The sequence below is a fragment of the Chiloscyllium punctatum genome, chromosome 25, assembly GCF_047496795.1.
Source record: "Chiloscyllium punctatum isolate Juve2018m chromosome 25, sChiPun1.3, whole genome shotgun sequence".
NCBI classification, from domain to species: Eukaryota; Metazoa; Chordata; class Chondrichthyes; order Orectolobiformes; family Hemiscylliidae; genus Chiloscyllium; species Chiloscyllium punctatum.
In genome coordinates this window covers 41,683,012-41,699,676 of record NC_092763.1, presented here as the reverse complement: position 1 = coordinate 41,699,676, position 16,665 = coordinate 41,683,012, and the positions used below count along the sequence as shown (strand labels likewise).

At 39.4% G+C, this 16,665-nt stretch overlaps 1 protein-coding gene across 4 annotated transcripts in view; it reads left to right on the top strand.

Moving 5' to 3' along the window:
* The window catches only part of LOC140495886 (MORC family CW-type zinc finger protein 4), a 140,266-nt gene that overhangs the window by 109,762 nt on the left and 13,839 nt on the right, over nt 1–16,665 (top strand). For 3 of the 4 annotated variants that reach the window (XM_072595130.1, XM_072595129.1, XM_072595132.1), the window contains 2 exons: nt 13,313–13,500; nt 15,784–16,660. In XM_072595130.1, the coding sequence (XP_072451231.1) occupies nt 13,313–13,500; nt 15,784–16,660 (1,065 nt within the window). The remainder of the gene's footprint in view (nt 1–13,312; nt 13,501–15,783; nt 16,661–16,665) is intronic. The other variant, XM_072595133.1, reaches the window with a different exon arrangement.

Genomic DNA, 16,665 nt, shown 5'->3' with positions numbered 1-16,665 from the left:
CAAATCATCTGTTTGGCAAATTAAATAATTATTAAGCACTGCCCACTCGGGCAGGAAACAACAGAACAGGGAAGGACAGGAAGTAGGGAAGGGAACTCAGTTAAAATGGAGTTGGGGGGGAATAATACACATCAGAATCGTGTCAAGTGACTTTCATACTTAAGTTCTTGCATTGTCTACTCAAAAGTAGAACATCAAACAATAGTCATTGCCATCACCCAGTGACTATTTCCTGCCAAACCAATAACCTTTGAGTCATTGATTTTGAGGAAGTAAAGAAATGTAATTTATGCTCATCTAGCTATGATTACTGCACATGTTGTGGTGGTGCTTTGGTTTTATCAAAAATGCAAAACAAATAGATACATGATGTAGTGCCAACTTTCAAGCTTCACATTTCACATGACACAAAGTAACCAACCTTGATAAGTGTACAGATCTAAACGTAAAATAGATGTGGCATATTTAGAGCTCTGTGTTCCAAGGGAAAAATGTCCCTTGTAAGAAGAGGCTGGTTTTGGTTGTGTTCAAGTGATCTTGTTCTCTGAAAGTGACATTTCAATATTTAAATATGGAACCTGCGTAGGCAGCTTTGAAGGCAAGTGGGAGACACTATACTGTTGTTGAGTAAGATATTTAAATACCACCACCATGTGTTACTGATGGGATCTCCTCTTGCTCTTTGCCTCTTCCTTCGTTCTCTTCACCTACGAGGAGAGGACGCAAAAAGTTACACATGTTGGTAAGGGTTTGTGAACATAGCAGGACAAAACATATCACAGAGGATAGCTCTTTGAGGCATGGATGATAGAGGACAGTAGGATAATGGTGAGTGTGAGTGTTGCCTATTCGGATAGGAACATGAAAAGGTGCCTGGAGAGAGCAATGAACGGAGCTGCAAGTTTTTTTCCCCCTGAGAAGTGCTGTGCAGGAGTTTGCTGGGAATGTCAGAGTATGGGTGTTGGCACCAGAAATAATTATGCACTGACCTTAAGTGCCATCCTACGTTCCTAGTTCCTTGTGGCTCACTGGATATATTTGGAGAGTAGAACTTCTGTTACTGACTTCTTTGGTCACTTGTATGTATTCTGATTCTTGTTCGAGTTCTGTTAGTTAGAAATTTTTCCTTTGACAAAATCAACACGATCCTGCTCACCATCTCTGATTGGTCAAGGAACCTGCCAAGGTAGTGCTAATGCCTTAGCTTACGTAAAGAAATTTGGCGAAGTCTGCTTTAATTGTCAGTAGCTTCCCAACCTACAAAGGGCACTGCTGTTTTAGCACTAAGTTTGGAAAATTCCACTCTTCAATTTTGATTTTAGTTCCAAAAAAAGACCTGTTTTTCTTCTTGTGATTTTTCATCAGTTCTTTTCATGTAGTATCCTCTGAGGTAAATCTATTTAGTTTTTTTTACTGGATTTCATATGTAATAATGTTTCTAGGTAATCAAAAACTCAAGTTATCTTTTCCTCTGCTTCAATCTGTTGTTGAGATGTAAATTAATACTTGATTTTTGAATAGTTTAGCTGAGTTGGTATTACTTTCTTCTGTGACTCAGAGGGCCGCAGCATGTCCGCTTGTGCTGTTGCCATCTGACACTCCTAGAAAACTGCATATTTGGAGCTGTATATTAATCCAATATGTCACCTACTTGTTTATGTTTCAGGTAGAGAAAGCGTTTCTATGGCACAATTCAAAGAATAGAAGCGACACATAAACTTGTCAAAATTTCCCCATTAACCAATGTCACCGAAACTAGATTAACTGTTAATTTCCTCATTTGCTGCTGCACAGCCTTGCTTGTATAAAATACCTGCTGAATTTGGCTACACAGTGCTTTAGGACATCTTTTGGATGCCATGAGATCTTCGTAATATTCACATATTGGTATTTACAAAGAACAGGATGGTGGTGATAGAGACATAGAAGCTAGGAGCAGTTTAGGCCATTCAGCCCTTCAAGTCTGTTCCAGCATTCAGTATAATCATAGCTGATCCTCTTATGGTCAGTGCCATATTCCTGCTTTCTCCGCATACCTCCTATTTTTAAATTCTAAAAATGTATCTATCTTTTCTTGAATATATTCAGTGCCTGGGCGTCCACAACCTTCTGTGGTAGCAAATTCCACAGGTTTATTACTTTGAATGAAGGAATCTTTCCTTGTGTCAGTCTCAAATGGTCGATAGTCTATCCTGAAACTCTACCCCTGGCCCTAGACTCGCTATACAGAGAAAATGATGATGTTCCTGGAGAGGTGTTGTTTCAAAACTTGCATGAGTTTAACCCAGTTCATTTGGAGGAACAGTAATTTATGAGCAAGTCACGATGAATTGTAGAGAACATAGAGATTATGGCAATCCCGTAACATTGTTACTGTTGTCCATTTTGGTTCTGGTTAGGAGGTTCTGCTGGAGCATCTCTAGTAAAGTGCTGCAATGTATGCTTCAAATAGTGCATATAAGAGCAACTGTATGCTAGAGAACACTGAGTAAATATAGACTCCTATGACAAGGGCGCTAATTAAGTTAACTGCTCTGTGTTAGTTTGTGTCAAGTGTCAGTTTTATTAACTGGACACTGATATCTATGACACTCAGATCCTCAAAAAGAGGCTGAGCAGTATGCACTCAGCATTTATGGCTGAAAATACCAATAAACTTTTAAATTTGTCTTTTGCACTTCTGCAGGACTCCACCAAGACTAAAGATAAAGATACTTATAGAACAATTCTGGTGGGTTTCTTGACAGTGTCAGATTTTGTGGCGCTGTTTATAGCACACTACTCTTGGTGTTTAGCATGTTCACTAGGTTATAACTTCATTTGAAGATACTATCCTGGACACATTCTTCTACACTCCCCATTGAATCTAAGTTTATCTTCCTGGCTTGTTGGTAATAATTATAGTTTCTGATGACACAAAGTTTTGTCTGCCAGTGCCATATAATAGCTTGTAGATTACTGTTTTCAATTTATTGCATCTATCCTTAGTCTTGATGTACTCTGCAATGCTATATGATCTTTATCATTGATGTGCAGAGATTGGTCCTATCAGTATTATTCTAGACAAGCAGGTTGATGTTTGATCTTGTTGATTGCTTTACCATTGACAGAGGTTCATAATAATAGTTAGGTCAACTAACATTCAACCTCCACTGTCCATGCCTAATCCGGATCAACTAATATCTTTCATACTCTCAATGGCAATCTATGCCCTCTACCTACTCAAGGTCCTTTATGGTCTCTATGACCACTTAATGCCAACTCATATTAATGGCCTTTACCTCCAACCTTTGCTTCTACACCCTCCATGCCAATTCATCCAGTAATTACTATGGGCAGGCTTCAAGAACCATGGTGAGATTAAATGAAATTAAGTTCTAATTATCTATAATACAGTATATAAAAACAATTTGTTGATAGAAGTACATTAAGTATATTTAAATCCCTCAAGTGTTTAGACTCTTATAAAAACAAATATTTGTATTATAACCCCACAGCAATAACAGGAAATCTTTTGGAACAGTCAATTAAACTGAACTTACAGAATCCTTCCCCTTATCTATTGTGATGAATCGCTATGGAAACAGTAATAAAACTATTACCTGTTATGTTATCCCTTAGGCTTATATCAGCAACTAGGTATTGAAATTGCACTTTATTTCGGAGTCACAATAGGCTGTGTGTTTCAATTTTAAACAGCAGAGTATTTAAGTCACTCAACACCTCGATTAGTTCCATAGACCTTATCCACCCTTTACTCATCTGCACCTTCTCTTAAATCATAAGTAACATACTCCAGTAAAAACCTCTCTCCGATAAAAAATCAAGTCTGTTTGAACTGAGCACTGAATTCAAGTGATGCTGCTGGGTTTGGGTTTCCCTCTTGAATGAATCACATCTTGCCCTTTTGCCAAACCAACAAAAATAGCATCTATTGCAAATAGTGGTGTGTCCTGGCACGTTTTGGTAAAGCAACACATTTATATGCCCCCTTGAAAAGTAGAGCTTCATTCTCGCAGAAACTCCTTCAGGGTTTAATGATGCTGTTCAATCACTCTGGGTGTGCAGGGTGGTGTGGAGATGATAGTATGTAACCAGTTACCAAAATGTGACTTGTGGCTTCTGTCATTGAATTCATTAGATATGTCATTTGTGGTAATATTCAGATTGTTATTGAAATCTTAGTTCATTTAGCAAAGGTGATTTGCTAACCCTACTCAGTCTTGCGTTATGTTTCCAGTAACATTACAAACTTGACTTTACATAGTTTAACAAGACATTTATTACATAAATAATCTATGAAATGCAAATCATTTAGAAAATATGTTGCATCAACTATTGTTGATGACCAGCTGTTCTATCATATCAATAGTCAGTGCAATGTTATTTCACCAACAAGAGGGAACTGTTCTGCAAAATTAAGGAAGATGCTCCATCGATTAGTCAAGGAACAACTTGGCCTCATGATACTCACTGCCTATCAGCCAACGTCCTAGATCGCTCCATCACCCTTTGTAATTTTGGCTTGCCTTAATTGAAATGGCTTCCTACTAGAAAATCAGTAGTGTGGGTGGTAATGGCCCTGGACAACTTTAACATAACTTTGGCATCATACTTTCAGCTTACATAATACCAAGGCGCCTCGTCTTGATCACTTATCTCTCATCCCTGCAAATGGACCTTTTGGTGTTATTCCATGTTGAGCACTGCCACTTGAAGGAAGCACTGAAAGGAATAAAGACATATATTTAAGTTGGAGTTACCATTTTATTTCAGCATGGCAGTAGATTTTACAAATGTTTCCAATACCAGTGTAAGCTTTCTATGTTGCACACTATGTCACACACATGATATGTCAAGCTATTTGTTACAAACTAATCTATTCTTGAAGCAGCTGTGGATACAATGACAAAACATTTTATTACCTAGCTTTGGGTTCGTATGGCTCAGTACAGGTGTGCCTACCTCTGGGCCAGGAGGCCTGAGTTTGAGTTCCACCAGCTCTGGAAGGGTGTAATAACATTTCTGAATGGATAGATGAGAAAATATGTTATCTAGGTTCATCACACAGCCCTTGTGGTGCAGTGATAGTGTCCTGACTTCTCAGCCAGGAGGCCCACGTTCAAGTCTCACTTGCTCCAGAGTGTTAAATAGCATGTCCGCACAGGTTGATTTAGAAAATATTTATCACCTATCGTCAAAGGGCACTTTTGGTGCAGTAGTGATGTCTCTACCTCAGGGCCAAGAGGCCTGGGTTTAAGTGCCACTAGCTACAGAAGTTTATCGTATCATCCCTAAACAGGCTGATCATAATTACCTAAGTTTTGTGCATCATATCCTTACTTGAATTTCCTCCCAAAAGCTTTTTGCCTTTGCAGTTTTCTCTCCTTTAAGTCCTTCCTTCAAGCCTTCCTCAAATGATTTTATTTTGGTGGCGTATCAATTTTTGTTTGATTATGTTTTTGTGAAGTGCCTTGTGATGTTTTCCCACATTAATGGTAGTCTTTGAACAAAAGTTGATCCTGTTATCATTGAATTATAAAAGGAATCTATATGTAAAATGAAGAGATATTTAAGGACCGGGTCAATATCGAGAAGTTAACACTTTCAGAATTCTCAAGTAGCTTTGTTTTACCCAGATTAGTATGGCTTCTGAAGGATAGTACTAGCAGCCTCATGTTTCTTAACGTGGTCCACGTTGGGACTAACAACATAGGCAAAACTAGGGTGGAGGACCTGTTTGGGGATTATCAAGCACTAGGAAGGATATTGAAGTCCAGGTCCTCAAGGGTCATAATTCCGGATTACTGCCCGAGCCACGTGCCAATTGGCAGAGGGATAAGAAAATTAGGGAAGTAAACACATGGCTAAGGGATTGGTTTGGGAAAGAGGGATTCCATTTCATGAGGCATTGGCATCAGTTTTGGAACAGGGGGGATCTGTACCGTTGGGACGGTCTCCACCTGAACCGATCTGGTACCAATGTTCTAGCGAAGAGGATAAATAGGGTGGTCAGTAGGACTTTAATCTTCTGAGTTGGGGGGAAGGGAAAGTGAAAGCGACAGGGAGTACGGAGAAAAATGGAAAGATAAGCAGGAGGGTAGCATGTATGCAGGTGGATTTAACCTTGAGGCAGATTAGGAGTGCAACAAAAAGGAAGGATAACTTAGGACATCTTATGACTTCCAATATCTCTAATGATAAGAATGTTAGCATTAAGGCACTTTACCTGAATGCTTGTAGCATTCGTAACAAAGTAGATGAACTAACGGCACAGATCATCGTGAATGATTGCGATGTGGTAGGCATCACAGAGACATGGTTGCGGGGGTTCAGGTCTGGTAGTCAAACATCCAAGGATTTACAACTTATCGAAAAGACAGGGAGGTGGGCAGAGGGGGCGGGGTGGCCTTGTTAGTTAAGAACAAAATTAAATCTATGGCACTGAATGACATAGGGTCAGATGATGTGGAGTCTGTGTGGGTGGAATTGAGGAACCACAAAGGCAAAAAAACCATAATGGGAGTTAAGAGGTCTGTACATAACAGTGGTCAGGACCAGAGGCGCAACATGTACCGGGAAATAGAAAAGGCATGTCAGAAAGGCAAGGTCACGGTGATCACGGGGGACTTCAATATGCAGGTGGACTGGGTAAATTGTTGCCAGTAGATCCAAAGAAAGGGAATTCTTGGAATGCTTACAGGATGGCTTTTTGGAACAGCTTGTCATGGAGCCCACAAGGGAGCAGGCTATTTTGGACCTAGAGCTATGTAATGAACCAGACTTTATAAAAGCTCTTAAAGTAAGGGAACACTTAGGAAGCAGCGATCATAATATGGTAGAGTTCAGTCTGTAGTTTGAAAGAGAGAAGGCAAAATCGGATGTAATGGTGTTACAATTAAACAAAGGTAATTATGAGGGCATGAGAGAGGAACTGATGAAAATCGACTGGAAGCAGGGCCTAGCAGGAAGACAGTAGAACAAAAATGGCAGGAGTTTGTGAGTATAATTGAGGACACAGTACAGAGGTTCATCCCCAAGAAAAGAAAGATTATCCGGGGAGGGATTAGACAGCCATGGCTGACAAAGGAAGTCAGGAAATGTATCAAAGAAAAAGAGAGATCCTATAAAGTGGCCAAGAGCACTGGGAAATCAGAAGGTTGGGAAGGCTACAAAAACAAACAGAGGATAACAGAGAAATAAGGAAGGAGAGGATCAAATATGAAGATAAGCTAGCCAGTAATATTAGAAATGATAGTAAAAGTTTCTTTCAATACATAAGAAACAAACGACAGGCAAAAGTAGACATTGGGCCACTTCAAACTGATGCTGGAAGGCTAGTGATGGGAGATAAGGAAATAGCTGGAGAACTTAATAAGTACTTTGTGTCAGTCTACACAGTAGAAGACATGAGTAATATCCCAACAATTAAAGGGAGTCAGGGGGCTGAGTTGAGTATGGTTGCCATTACAAAAGAGATAGTGCTAGAAAAGCTAAAAGGTCTTCAAATTGACAAATCTCCTGGCCCCGATGGGCTACATCCTAGAGTTCTGAGGGAGGTGGCTGAGGAAATAGCAGAGGCGTTGGTTGAGATCTTTCAAAAGTCACTGGAGTCAGGGAAAGTCCCGGATGATTGAAAGAGCGCTGTTGTAACCTCATTGTTCAAGAAAGGATCAAGACAAAAGATGGAAAATTATAGGCCAATTAGCCTAACCTCGGTTGTTGGTAAAATTCTAGAATCCATCGTTCAGGATGAGGTTTCGAAATTCTTGGAAGAGCAGGGTCGGATTAGAACAAGTCAACATGGATTTAGTAAGGGGAGGTCGTGCCTGACAAACCTGTTAGAATTTTTTGAAGAGGTGACAAGTAGGTTAGACCATGGAAACCCAGTGGATGTGGTCTATCTAGACTTCCAAAAGCCCTTTGATAAGGTGCCACACGGGAGGTTGCTGAGTAAGATGAGGGCCCATGGTGTTCAAAGTGAGCTACTGGCATGGATCGAAGATTGGCTGTCTGACAGAAGGCAGAGAGTTGGGATAAGAGGTTCTTTTTCGGAATGGCAGCCGGTGACAAGCGGTGTCCCACAGGGTTCAGTGTTGGGGCTGCAGCTGTTCATTTTATATATTAATGATCTGGATGAAGGGACTGGGGGCATTCTAGGGAAGTTTGCTGATGATAGGAAGATAGGTGGACAGGCAGGTAGTACTGAGGAAGTGGGGAGGCTGCAGAAGGATCGAGACAGTTTGGGAGAGTGGTCCAGGAAATGGTTGATGAAGTTCAATGTGAGCAAATGCAAGGTCTTGCACTTTGGAAAAAAGAATACAAGCATGGACTACTTTCTAAACGTTGAGAAAATTCATAAAGCCAAAGTACAAAGGGATCTGGGAGTGCTAGTCGAGGATTCTCTAAAGGTAAACATGCAGGTTGAATCCGTGATTAAGAAAGCGAATGCAATGTTGTCATTTATCTCAAGAGGGTTGGAATATAAAAGCAGCGATGTGCTACTGAGACTTTACAAAGCTCTGGTTAGGCCCCATTTGGAGTACTGTGTCCAGTTTTGGGCCCCACACCTCAGGAGGGACATACTGGCACTGGAGCGTGTCCAGCAGAGATTCACACAGATGATCCCTGGAATGGTAGGTCTAACATACGAGGAACGGCTGAGGATCCTGGGATTGTACTCATTGGAGTTTAGAAGGTTAAGGGGAGATCTAATATAAACTTACATGGCTTGGAAAGGATGGACGCTAAGAATTTTTTTCCGTTAGGCGGGGAGACTAGGACCCGTGGGCACAGCCTTAGAATTAGAGGGGGTCAATTCAAAACAGAAACACGGAGACATTTCTTCAGCCAGAGAGTGGTGGACCTGTGGAATTCATTGCCGCAGAGTGCAGTGGAGGCCGGGACGCTAAATGTCTTCAAGGCAGAGATTGATAAATTCTTGATGTCACAAGGAATTAAGGGCTACGGGGAGAATGCGGGTAAGTGGAGTTGAAATGCCCATCAGCCATGATTAAATGGCGGAGTGGACTCGATGGGCTGAATGGCCTTACTTACACTCCTATGTCTTATGGTCTTACTTCACAAAAGTTATACAGCTCATACTAAAGTTAAAAGAACCTGCATTATGGTATATATTTCTTTCTCACTTGTTTTTACTTTTCAAGAACTTTGTGTTATGATTTTGTGTATAATTCGCTCAGCCTTTGAGGACTATGCAATGGCAACTTTTGAACTCCTTCTGTTATGAACTGACAAAAAAGAAATTTCCTAATTAAAATCAACAACTTCAGTACAATAGATAATTATACTTTTTTTTATGGTTCACTTTTGAATAATTGCTGTGAGTTCCTCAAATGCTAAGTGGCTTCTCCTCTGCTATATTTTTTATCTTTTTCTTTTTACCTTTATTGTTTCCATTTATGCTTGTGACATGCTCTTTCTTTTGTAAAATTGTATTTATCCCTGTATTTCTCCTTCTCAATTTTATCTCCATTTTGTTTTATTGTGTTCTGTGTATTTCCTGTGTCTTGCGCTCTCATTCATTTGTCATTGTTCATCTAAATTCCTGTGATTTCTCCTTTTTACTTGTTAAACCCTAGCATTTTGAATTTACAGGCAATGCTAGAGAGGTGTCCTGCCCCTTTCCTCCCGTTTGGAGTTTTCAGCCCAGTTTTCGCTCAAGATGCTATGCCACTTAAAAGGTCTGCTTTCAGTTCTGAACTTCAAGTCCACACTCTGCACTGTGAATCACTATCTGTGGACAATGGTGATGTTAATCTCTTCAGAATGGTTCTGTTATTCCTCTGTTAATCTCCTTTACTCACTTACACCATTAACAATCCCTGGCTATGCTACTGCACCTTGCATGTTTAGACAGAATCCTACCCCACTGTCAGATATACCTGATAATTGTGGCATGCCTAATGATGTCTTTGTATTAAGAAGATTACCACATTTTACAAAGAGCTTTTTTACAGTCTCCCACCTAGCTAAGATATGAATGAACTATTAGGAAAATAATTTAATGTAATATGTTCATTCCACCACTGAGCGGTTGCTGGTGTTTGCTGCTTCCCTGTAGAACTACAAAAAAGATTTTACAAAGGCAATGTTCTGGTGGATTACAATTTAATTCTGGTTTGACCTTTGCTTGAATTCCAATATTAAGCTTTCATTAATACATTTAAGGCATTATGATAGATGTTTAAATACACATTGATTATCCTTTAGATAGTAATTTAGAATGAATCAGAATCAATATCGATTAAGTTATAATTGCATTATCAGTTAGTGCAAATGAAATAATAAAGTTTAGTGACTCCAGTGACTTAAGGGTATTACTCAGTTTAGTACTGAATCATGTAGATCAGAATATCCTACCTTCAATCTCTGTTCTGTAAGGAGTTAGCTGATCTATGCCAAAAAGCAAGCAATGTTTTCAATACTGTTTGATCTGAGTTGAAAACAGATCAGGTATGGTCCGCTATCTTGTAGTACCTTTGCTTAGAACATTGCATATATTTATATGTGAAGCTGTTCATTGGTTACAAGAATGAGGTTGGGTCTGATGCTCAGTTACATAACTTGCTATTATTGTCTTTGCACATAGATAAAGAATAACTAGTCGGGTAAGGTAGTTGAGGTCTCCCATATTATAGAAAGGGGCACTGTTTTGGGACTGTAATTATCATATAATGCATTATTTGTATATAATCAAACATCCGTTCCCAACTTGGGTCAGTCTGAATTTATATGGAGTGGACAGGATCCAAATGGGATTTTTTTTATTCTCTTGTGGTATTTGGACATCATTGGCAAGGCTAGCAATTTCTTACTAAACCATTTCAGAGGGCAGATAAGAGTCAACGTGGAGGCTAGACAAATGGAACTGGCAGAGTTTCTCCCCAAAGGACATCAAAGAACCAAATTGATTTTTAAAATCAGTGGTAGTTTACACAGACTAGTTTTCAATTACAAAATTATTTAATTATACTGTTTATTGATTACTTTCAAATTTCTCCAGTTACCATTATGGTTTTTGAACATGTATCCCCAAAGCATTATACCAGTGACTTTCGAACCATGTGCCTATTTCCCCATATAGTGCCTCAAATACCTATGAAAAGACATTTACTTTATGCTGATGGGCAAATGTTCTTTTTTTGTAGATGCCAGCTAGATTATAATTACATTATATTCCAAATCGACTGGATTTTGGGGGTGTTAAAATTATAATAATAGCTGTGAAACCATTACCCATCTGCACTTCTACCCTTCTTGTACACTCCTCTCCCCCCACCCCCAAAACCTCCAACCAGTGACAACTAATGATTTTCATCCGTAAAACATATCAATGGTTAAATCTTTAGGTTATATTGTTTTATGAAAGAAATTAAATATGACGAGTATAATTGTGACCAACTAACCCTGTGAAAGCTAATAAAATCAAGTAAATTTTATGTCAAGCTGATCTTGCACTCCTTTGTAGTCAACAAAAGGTAAAGTTGATGAGGATATAAAGCCAGCACTTACTGCAAACTGATCAATTTTCCACAGGGTTGAGCAGGTTAAAATGACTTATGGGATGTTATGATCACTGACCATTTGTCAACTAAAGTGGGGAGATATTAATTGCATTAAAATTGTAGTTGGGTTGAAATGAAGTGGAGGCTCATTGCTCCCTGAACTTAGCATTGAGTTGAATCCCACAGTCATTGCCTTTGGTTAACCTTTGTAGTGTAGTGTTTGAAAGAAATTCTGTGATTGATTGAATGCTTGTTCTCTTCTCTAATAACATCTTAGTGCCTCAGTTAAAGGCTGTTGTTCATCACAGGTAGGTAAACACATGAATTCTGAAATTCTTTACATTTTTATTTTTACATTGCTGCAGGTTAACAGACTGAAGAAGAGAATAAATATATTGTTATTTTGGACAGAACAATTGTTGGTTGAAGTATAGTAAATATCCTTTTATTCTTAAATTAAAACAAAGAACTGCTGATGCTGGAAATCTGAAATTATTATGCGGATGCAAGATCAAGAGCAATTCCAACTGAGATTCCTATTTTAAAATACATTAAAAGTTTAATTTCCTGATATTTCTGTTTGATTTTTAAACCCCTCTCATTGCACTGTTTACAGATTAACAACTATGTTAAAATAACATATTTTGGAAGTGTGTTAAGCAGTGACCTACCAAAGAAAATTAAATTCCATCATTTTAAATTAACCTTTAAGGACAACGGAATTTGCACCCTGTGCATAAAATAATACAGATTGGAATGTTATTGCTGTTTTCTTAAAATTACTGAGCTAGATCATTGTCTGGAATTACACTTTGCTGTTGTTTAATTTCTTTGTCTGTCATACTGCAACATATTTTTAAAATTTACATTTAAACAAAACAAAAATACTGTTTTTGTTTCTACCTCCCCCCCCACTGCCACAGATCTATGAAAGAATAGTTTTCAAAGTATTATAGGCAATTCCATTCTTTCACAGATCTTTCTGTCTGTATAGCTTAAATAGATAAGGGCACCACGTCAGATGGAGCTGATCTATGCAGAAGTGAAAGATCTCAGGTTCAGTTGATATTTTGTACTAATCTCTCAATGAGTAATGTTGTGATGATATGTTTGGTCTCAGCATTATACTCTTTTCAAAAAGAAAAAAATGACAGTCTGTCCCTGATCACTTGTGCTTAAAAATGCATGAGAGAACTTGTGGACAAAACAGACCAAAGTGTAATCTTTTCTCAACTGGAGTCAGAAAAAGAAATAAGCGAGTTCTGTGCTGTGCTTTTTGGAATGTCAGGTGAATAGTTAACTATATTCAATTAAATAGTTTTGAAGAAAGACATTAACACTTTCTGAACTAATGAGGGCAGTTATTACTGATGAGCAATTAGACTTCAGTAAACTAAAAGCTTTAGAGCCAAGGAGTATACTTTTTGTTCACAAATGGTTCTTAACGGATTCACAGGGAAGAATTGCTCTGATTATGAGTTGATCCAGAAGAAATATATCATTGGATTTATTTTGGCTCATAGATTTTAAATAAAATTGTAAACTCTTTTGAATGAGTTTTACAATTTCCTGGGAGTACTGTGCAGTTTTTTTTTAGTATCAGTGTCTATTGGAATCAGAATTCATTATTCTTTGAAATACCTTTTTTATTTGGCGATCCCTAGAAGGTTCTAAAGCTGGGGTAACTGCCTATAGCACACTTGGTTAGCTTTGAAATTGTCTTTTACACAAATTTTTAAATTTTGGTTTGCTTTGTATGTTTTTTCTTTTGGTTACCTGAGCAGCAACATTCCCAGTTGGCATCTATAACACAGAGAAAAGATCATTCTGAAACAGGAGAAAGCGAGGAGGAGAGAGAGGAAGAAGTCGGTTATAGAACAAGATCATGCTCTGCCAGTCTCAGCACAGCATCAGGATGTTCAGACAATATGAATGAAGAACGTGTCGTATCATCCAGCCTAGGACTGAACAGGTTGATGATTAGTGTTGTAGCTGTTTCTGACATTTTTTTTGCATAAAGTGTAATAACCAGTTCAGATGTTTTGGTTGTCTTTTTTTTAATGGAATTAATTGCACTGAACAAATTGCTTTGAAAAATCTTTTGAGGCTCAAAGTTTGGTAGAAGATTTGTAGCTCGGGTGCTCCTTGTTGTGGTTCTGTTCGCCGAGCTGGGAATTTGTCTTGCAAACGTTTCGTCCCCTGTCTAGGTGACATCCTCAGTGCTTGGGAGCCTCCTGTGAAGCGCTTCTGTGCTGTTTTCTCCAGTATTTATAGTGGCCTGTCTCTGCCGCTTCCGGTTGTCAGTTCGAGCTGTCCACTGTAGTGGCCGGTATATTGGGTCCAGGTCGATGTGTTTGTTGATAGACTCTGTGGATGAGTGCCATGCCTCTAGGAATTCCCTGGCTGTTCTCTGTTTGGCTTGCCCTATAATGGTAGTGTTGTCCCAGTCGAATTCATGTTGCTTGTCGTCTGTGTGTGTGGCTACTAAGGATAGCTGGTCGTGTCGTTTCGTGGCTAGTTGGTGTTCGTGTATACGGATCGTTAACTGTCTTCCTGTTTGTCCTATGTAGTGTTTTGTGCAGTCCTTGCATGGGATTTTGTACACTACATTAGTTTTGCTCATGTTGGGTATCAGGTCCTTTGTTCTGGTGAGTTGTTGTCTGAGCGTGGCTGTTGGTTTGTGTGCTGTTATGAGTCCTAGTGGTCGCAGTAGTCTGGCTGTCAGTTCAGAAATGCTCCTGATGTATGGTAGTGTGGCTAGTCCTTTGGGTTGCGGCGTGTCCTCGTTCCGTTGTCTCTCCCTTAGGCATCTGTTGATGAAATTGCGAGGGTATCCGTTTTTGGCGAATACTTTGTATAGGTATTCCTCTTCCTCCTTTTGTAGTTCTGGTGTGCTGCAGTGTGTTGTGGCCCTTTTGAATAGTGTCCTGATGCAACTTCGTTTGATGCAACACAAACGAAGTTGCATCAGGACACTATTCAAAAGGGCCACAACACACTGCAGCACACCAGAACTACAAAAAGAGGAAGAGGAACACCTATACAAAGTATTCGCCAAAAACGGATACCCTCGCAATTTCATCAACAGATGCCTAAGGGAGAGACAACGGAACGAGGACATGCCGCAACCCAAAGGACTAGCCACACTACCATACATCAGGAGCATTTCTGAACTGACAGCCAGACTACTGCGACCACTAGGACTCATAACAGCACACAAACCAACAGCCACGCTCAGACAACAACTCACCAGAACAAAGGACCTGATACCCAACATGAGCAAAACTAATGTAGTGTACAAAATCCCATGCAAGGACTGCACAAAACACTACATAGGACAAACAGGAAGACAGTTAACGATCCGTATACACGAACACCAACTAGCCACGAAACGACACGACCAGCTATCCTTACTAGCCACATACACAGACGACAAGCAACATGAATTCGACTGGGACAACACTACCATTATAGGGCAAGCCAAACAGAGAACAGCCAGGGAATTCCTAGAGGCATGGCACTCATCCACAGAGTCTATCAACAAACACATCGACCTGGACCCAATATACCGGCCACTACAGTGGACAGCTCGAACTGACAACCGGAAGCGGCAGAGACAGGCCACTATAAATACTGGAGAAAACAGCACAGAAGCGCTTCACAGGAGGCTCCCAAGCACTGAGGATGTCACCTAGACAGGGGACGAAACTTTTGCAAGACAAATTCCCAGCTCGGCGTACAGAACCACAACATCTTTTGAGGCTCCTTGATGGTAATGGTGGTGAAAGCAAGCTGAGCCACTCTGAGTGAACTCCCTGCTGTTGGTATGGAAACATCAGAAAAATGGTATTATTGATTGTTGTATCATTTTTCCAATGTTTTGATATTTATGCCAAAAGTACCACAGATAAGCAGGAAAATCCCAACGGAGATTCAGCCCTTGTGTCTCGCATCATCAATGACAAATGATTGTTGTTCAATGTATTAGAATGCTGTATATAACTGGACAACAACATGAGTCAGCAGCTATAAGAGAGAACTTGAAACAACAAAAGAAAACCCATTGGCACATAGGTATAATATCCTGTGAAAACTAACGGACAGCAATAATGCTGATCTTTCCAATGACAGCCTCAACCCATGAACGAACAAAAAAAAGTCTAGAAAAATTCTAACAAATTTAAAAATTGAGTAAACAATAACTAGCATATGAACCATTGTGAAATAACTTTTGTGAATAATTTCCTCCCCGTAGTAACAAGCGAAAACAGAGTCTGAAAAATCAGAGCTGGAATAAAAAGCGTTTCAAAGAAAGAGCAGAAGTACTAGCCGTTCCAAGTAGTCCTGACGCAGCCCAATCAATGGAATATGGCACAGTGAATTCTACTATGGAAGGACAAAGCAACAGCAGCGATGACGACCTCATTATCATAGATGATGGAGCTACAGAAGGATCCAAAGGCAGTATTACTCATCAAAACACCAAGCAGGAAGAAACAAAAACAGTGGATTTCCCAAATCTCAGTTGTATCAATAACATAACTGAAGAGAATAGTTTAAACAGTAATGGACCAGTTTATCATGCTACTGCAGAAAAGGTACTTATTTCTGAAGGAACGCAGACCAATAAACTTGCTGTTATAAAGAAAATTGAGACAAGTTCCAGTGGCACCAGGGAGCCCGCTGACTCCCATTCTAACATGACATCTCAAGAAAATATTTTTACACAAAAAGCTAATGAGATTGATCCAAATGCAACAACAAAGTGTACTGCAGCCACCATACACTTTCTGGAGAAACAACTGGATCAAGCAAGGAACTTGCTAGATGAGAGAACCACAGAAAGAGATTGTTTCAGAAAAGAAAATGAAGAACAGACCATTACAATAGAGCAAATAACAAAACAACTGATGGAGTACCAAGAAAACGCTATACAGCAAGTAAAAGCTACAATGAGAGCAAGTCTAATGGAAAATGTAAATGTTGTTGGACCTGAAAGCTGGAGCCTTGAGGAAATTAAGGCATATTATAAAAACATAGTGCAAGAACGTGATGACTTGGCCCAGCAGTTAGAAAATGCAGTAAAGAAGATGGAAAACTGTTCATCAGAAAGTAAACAGTTGAAAGAACAAGTACG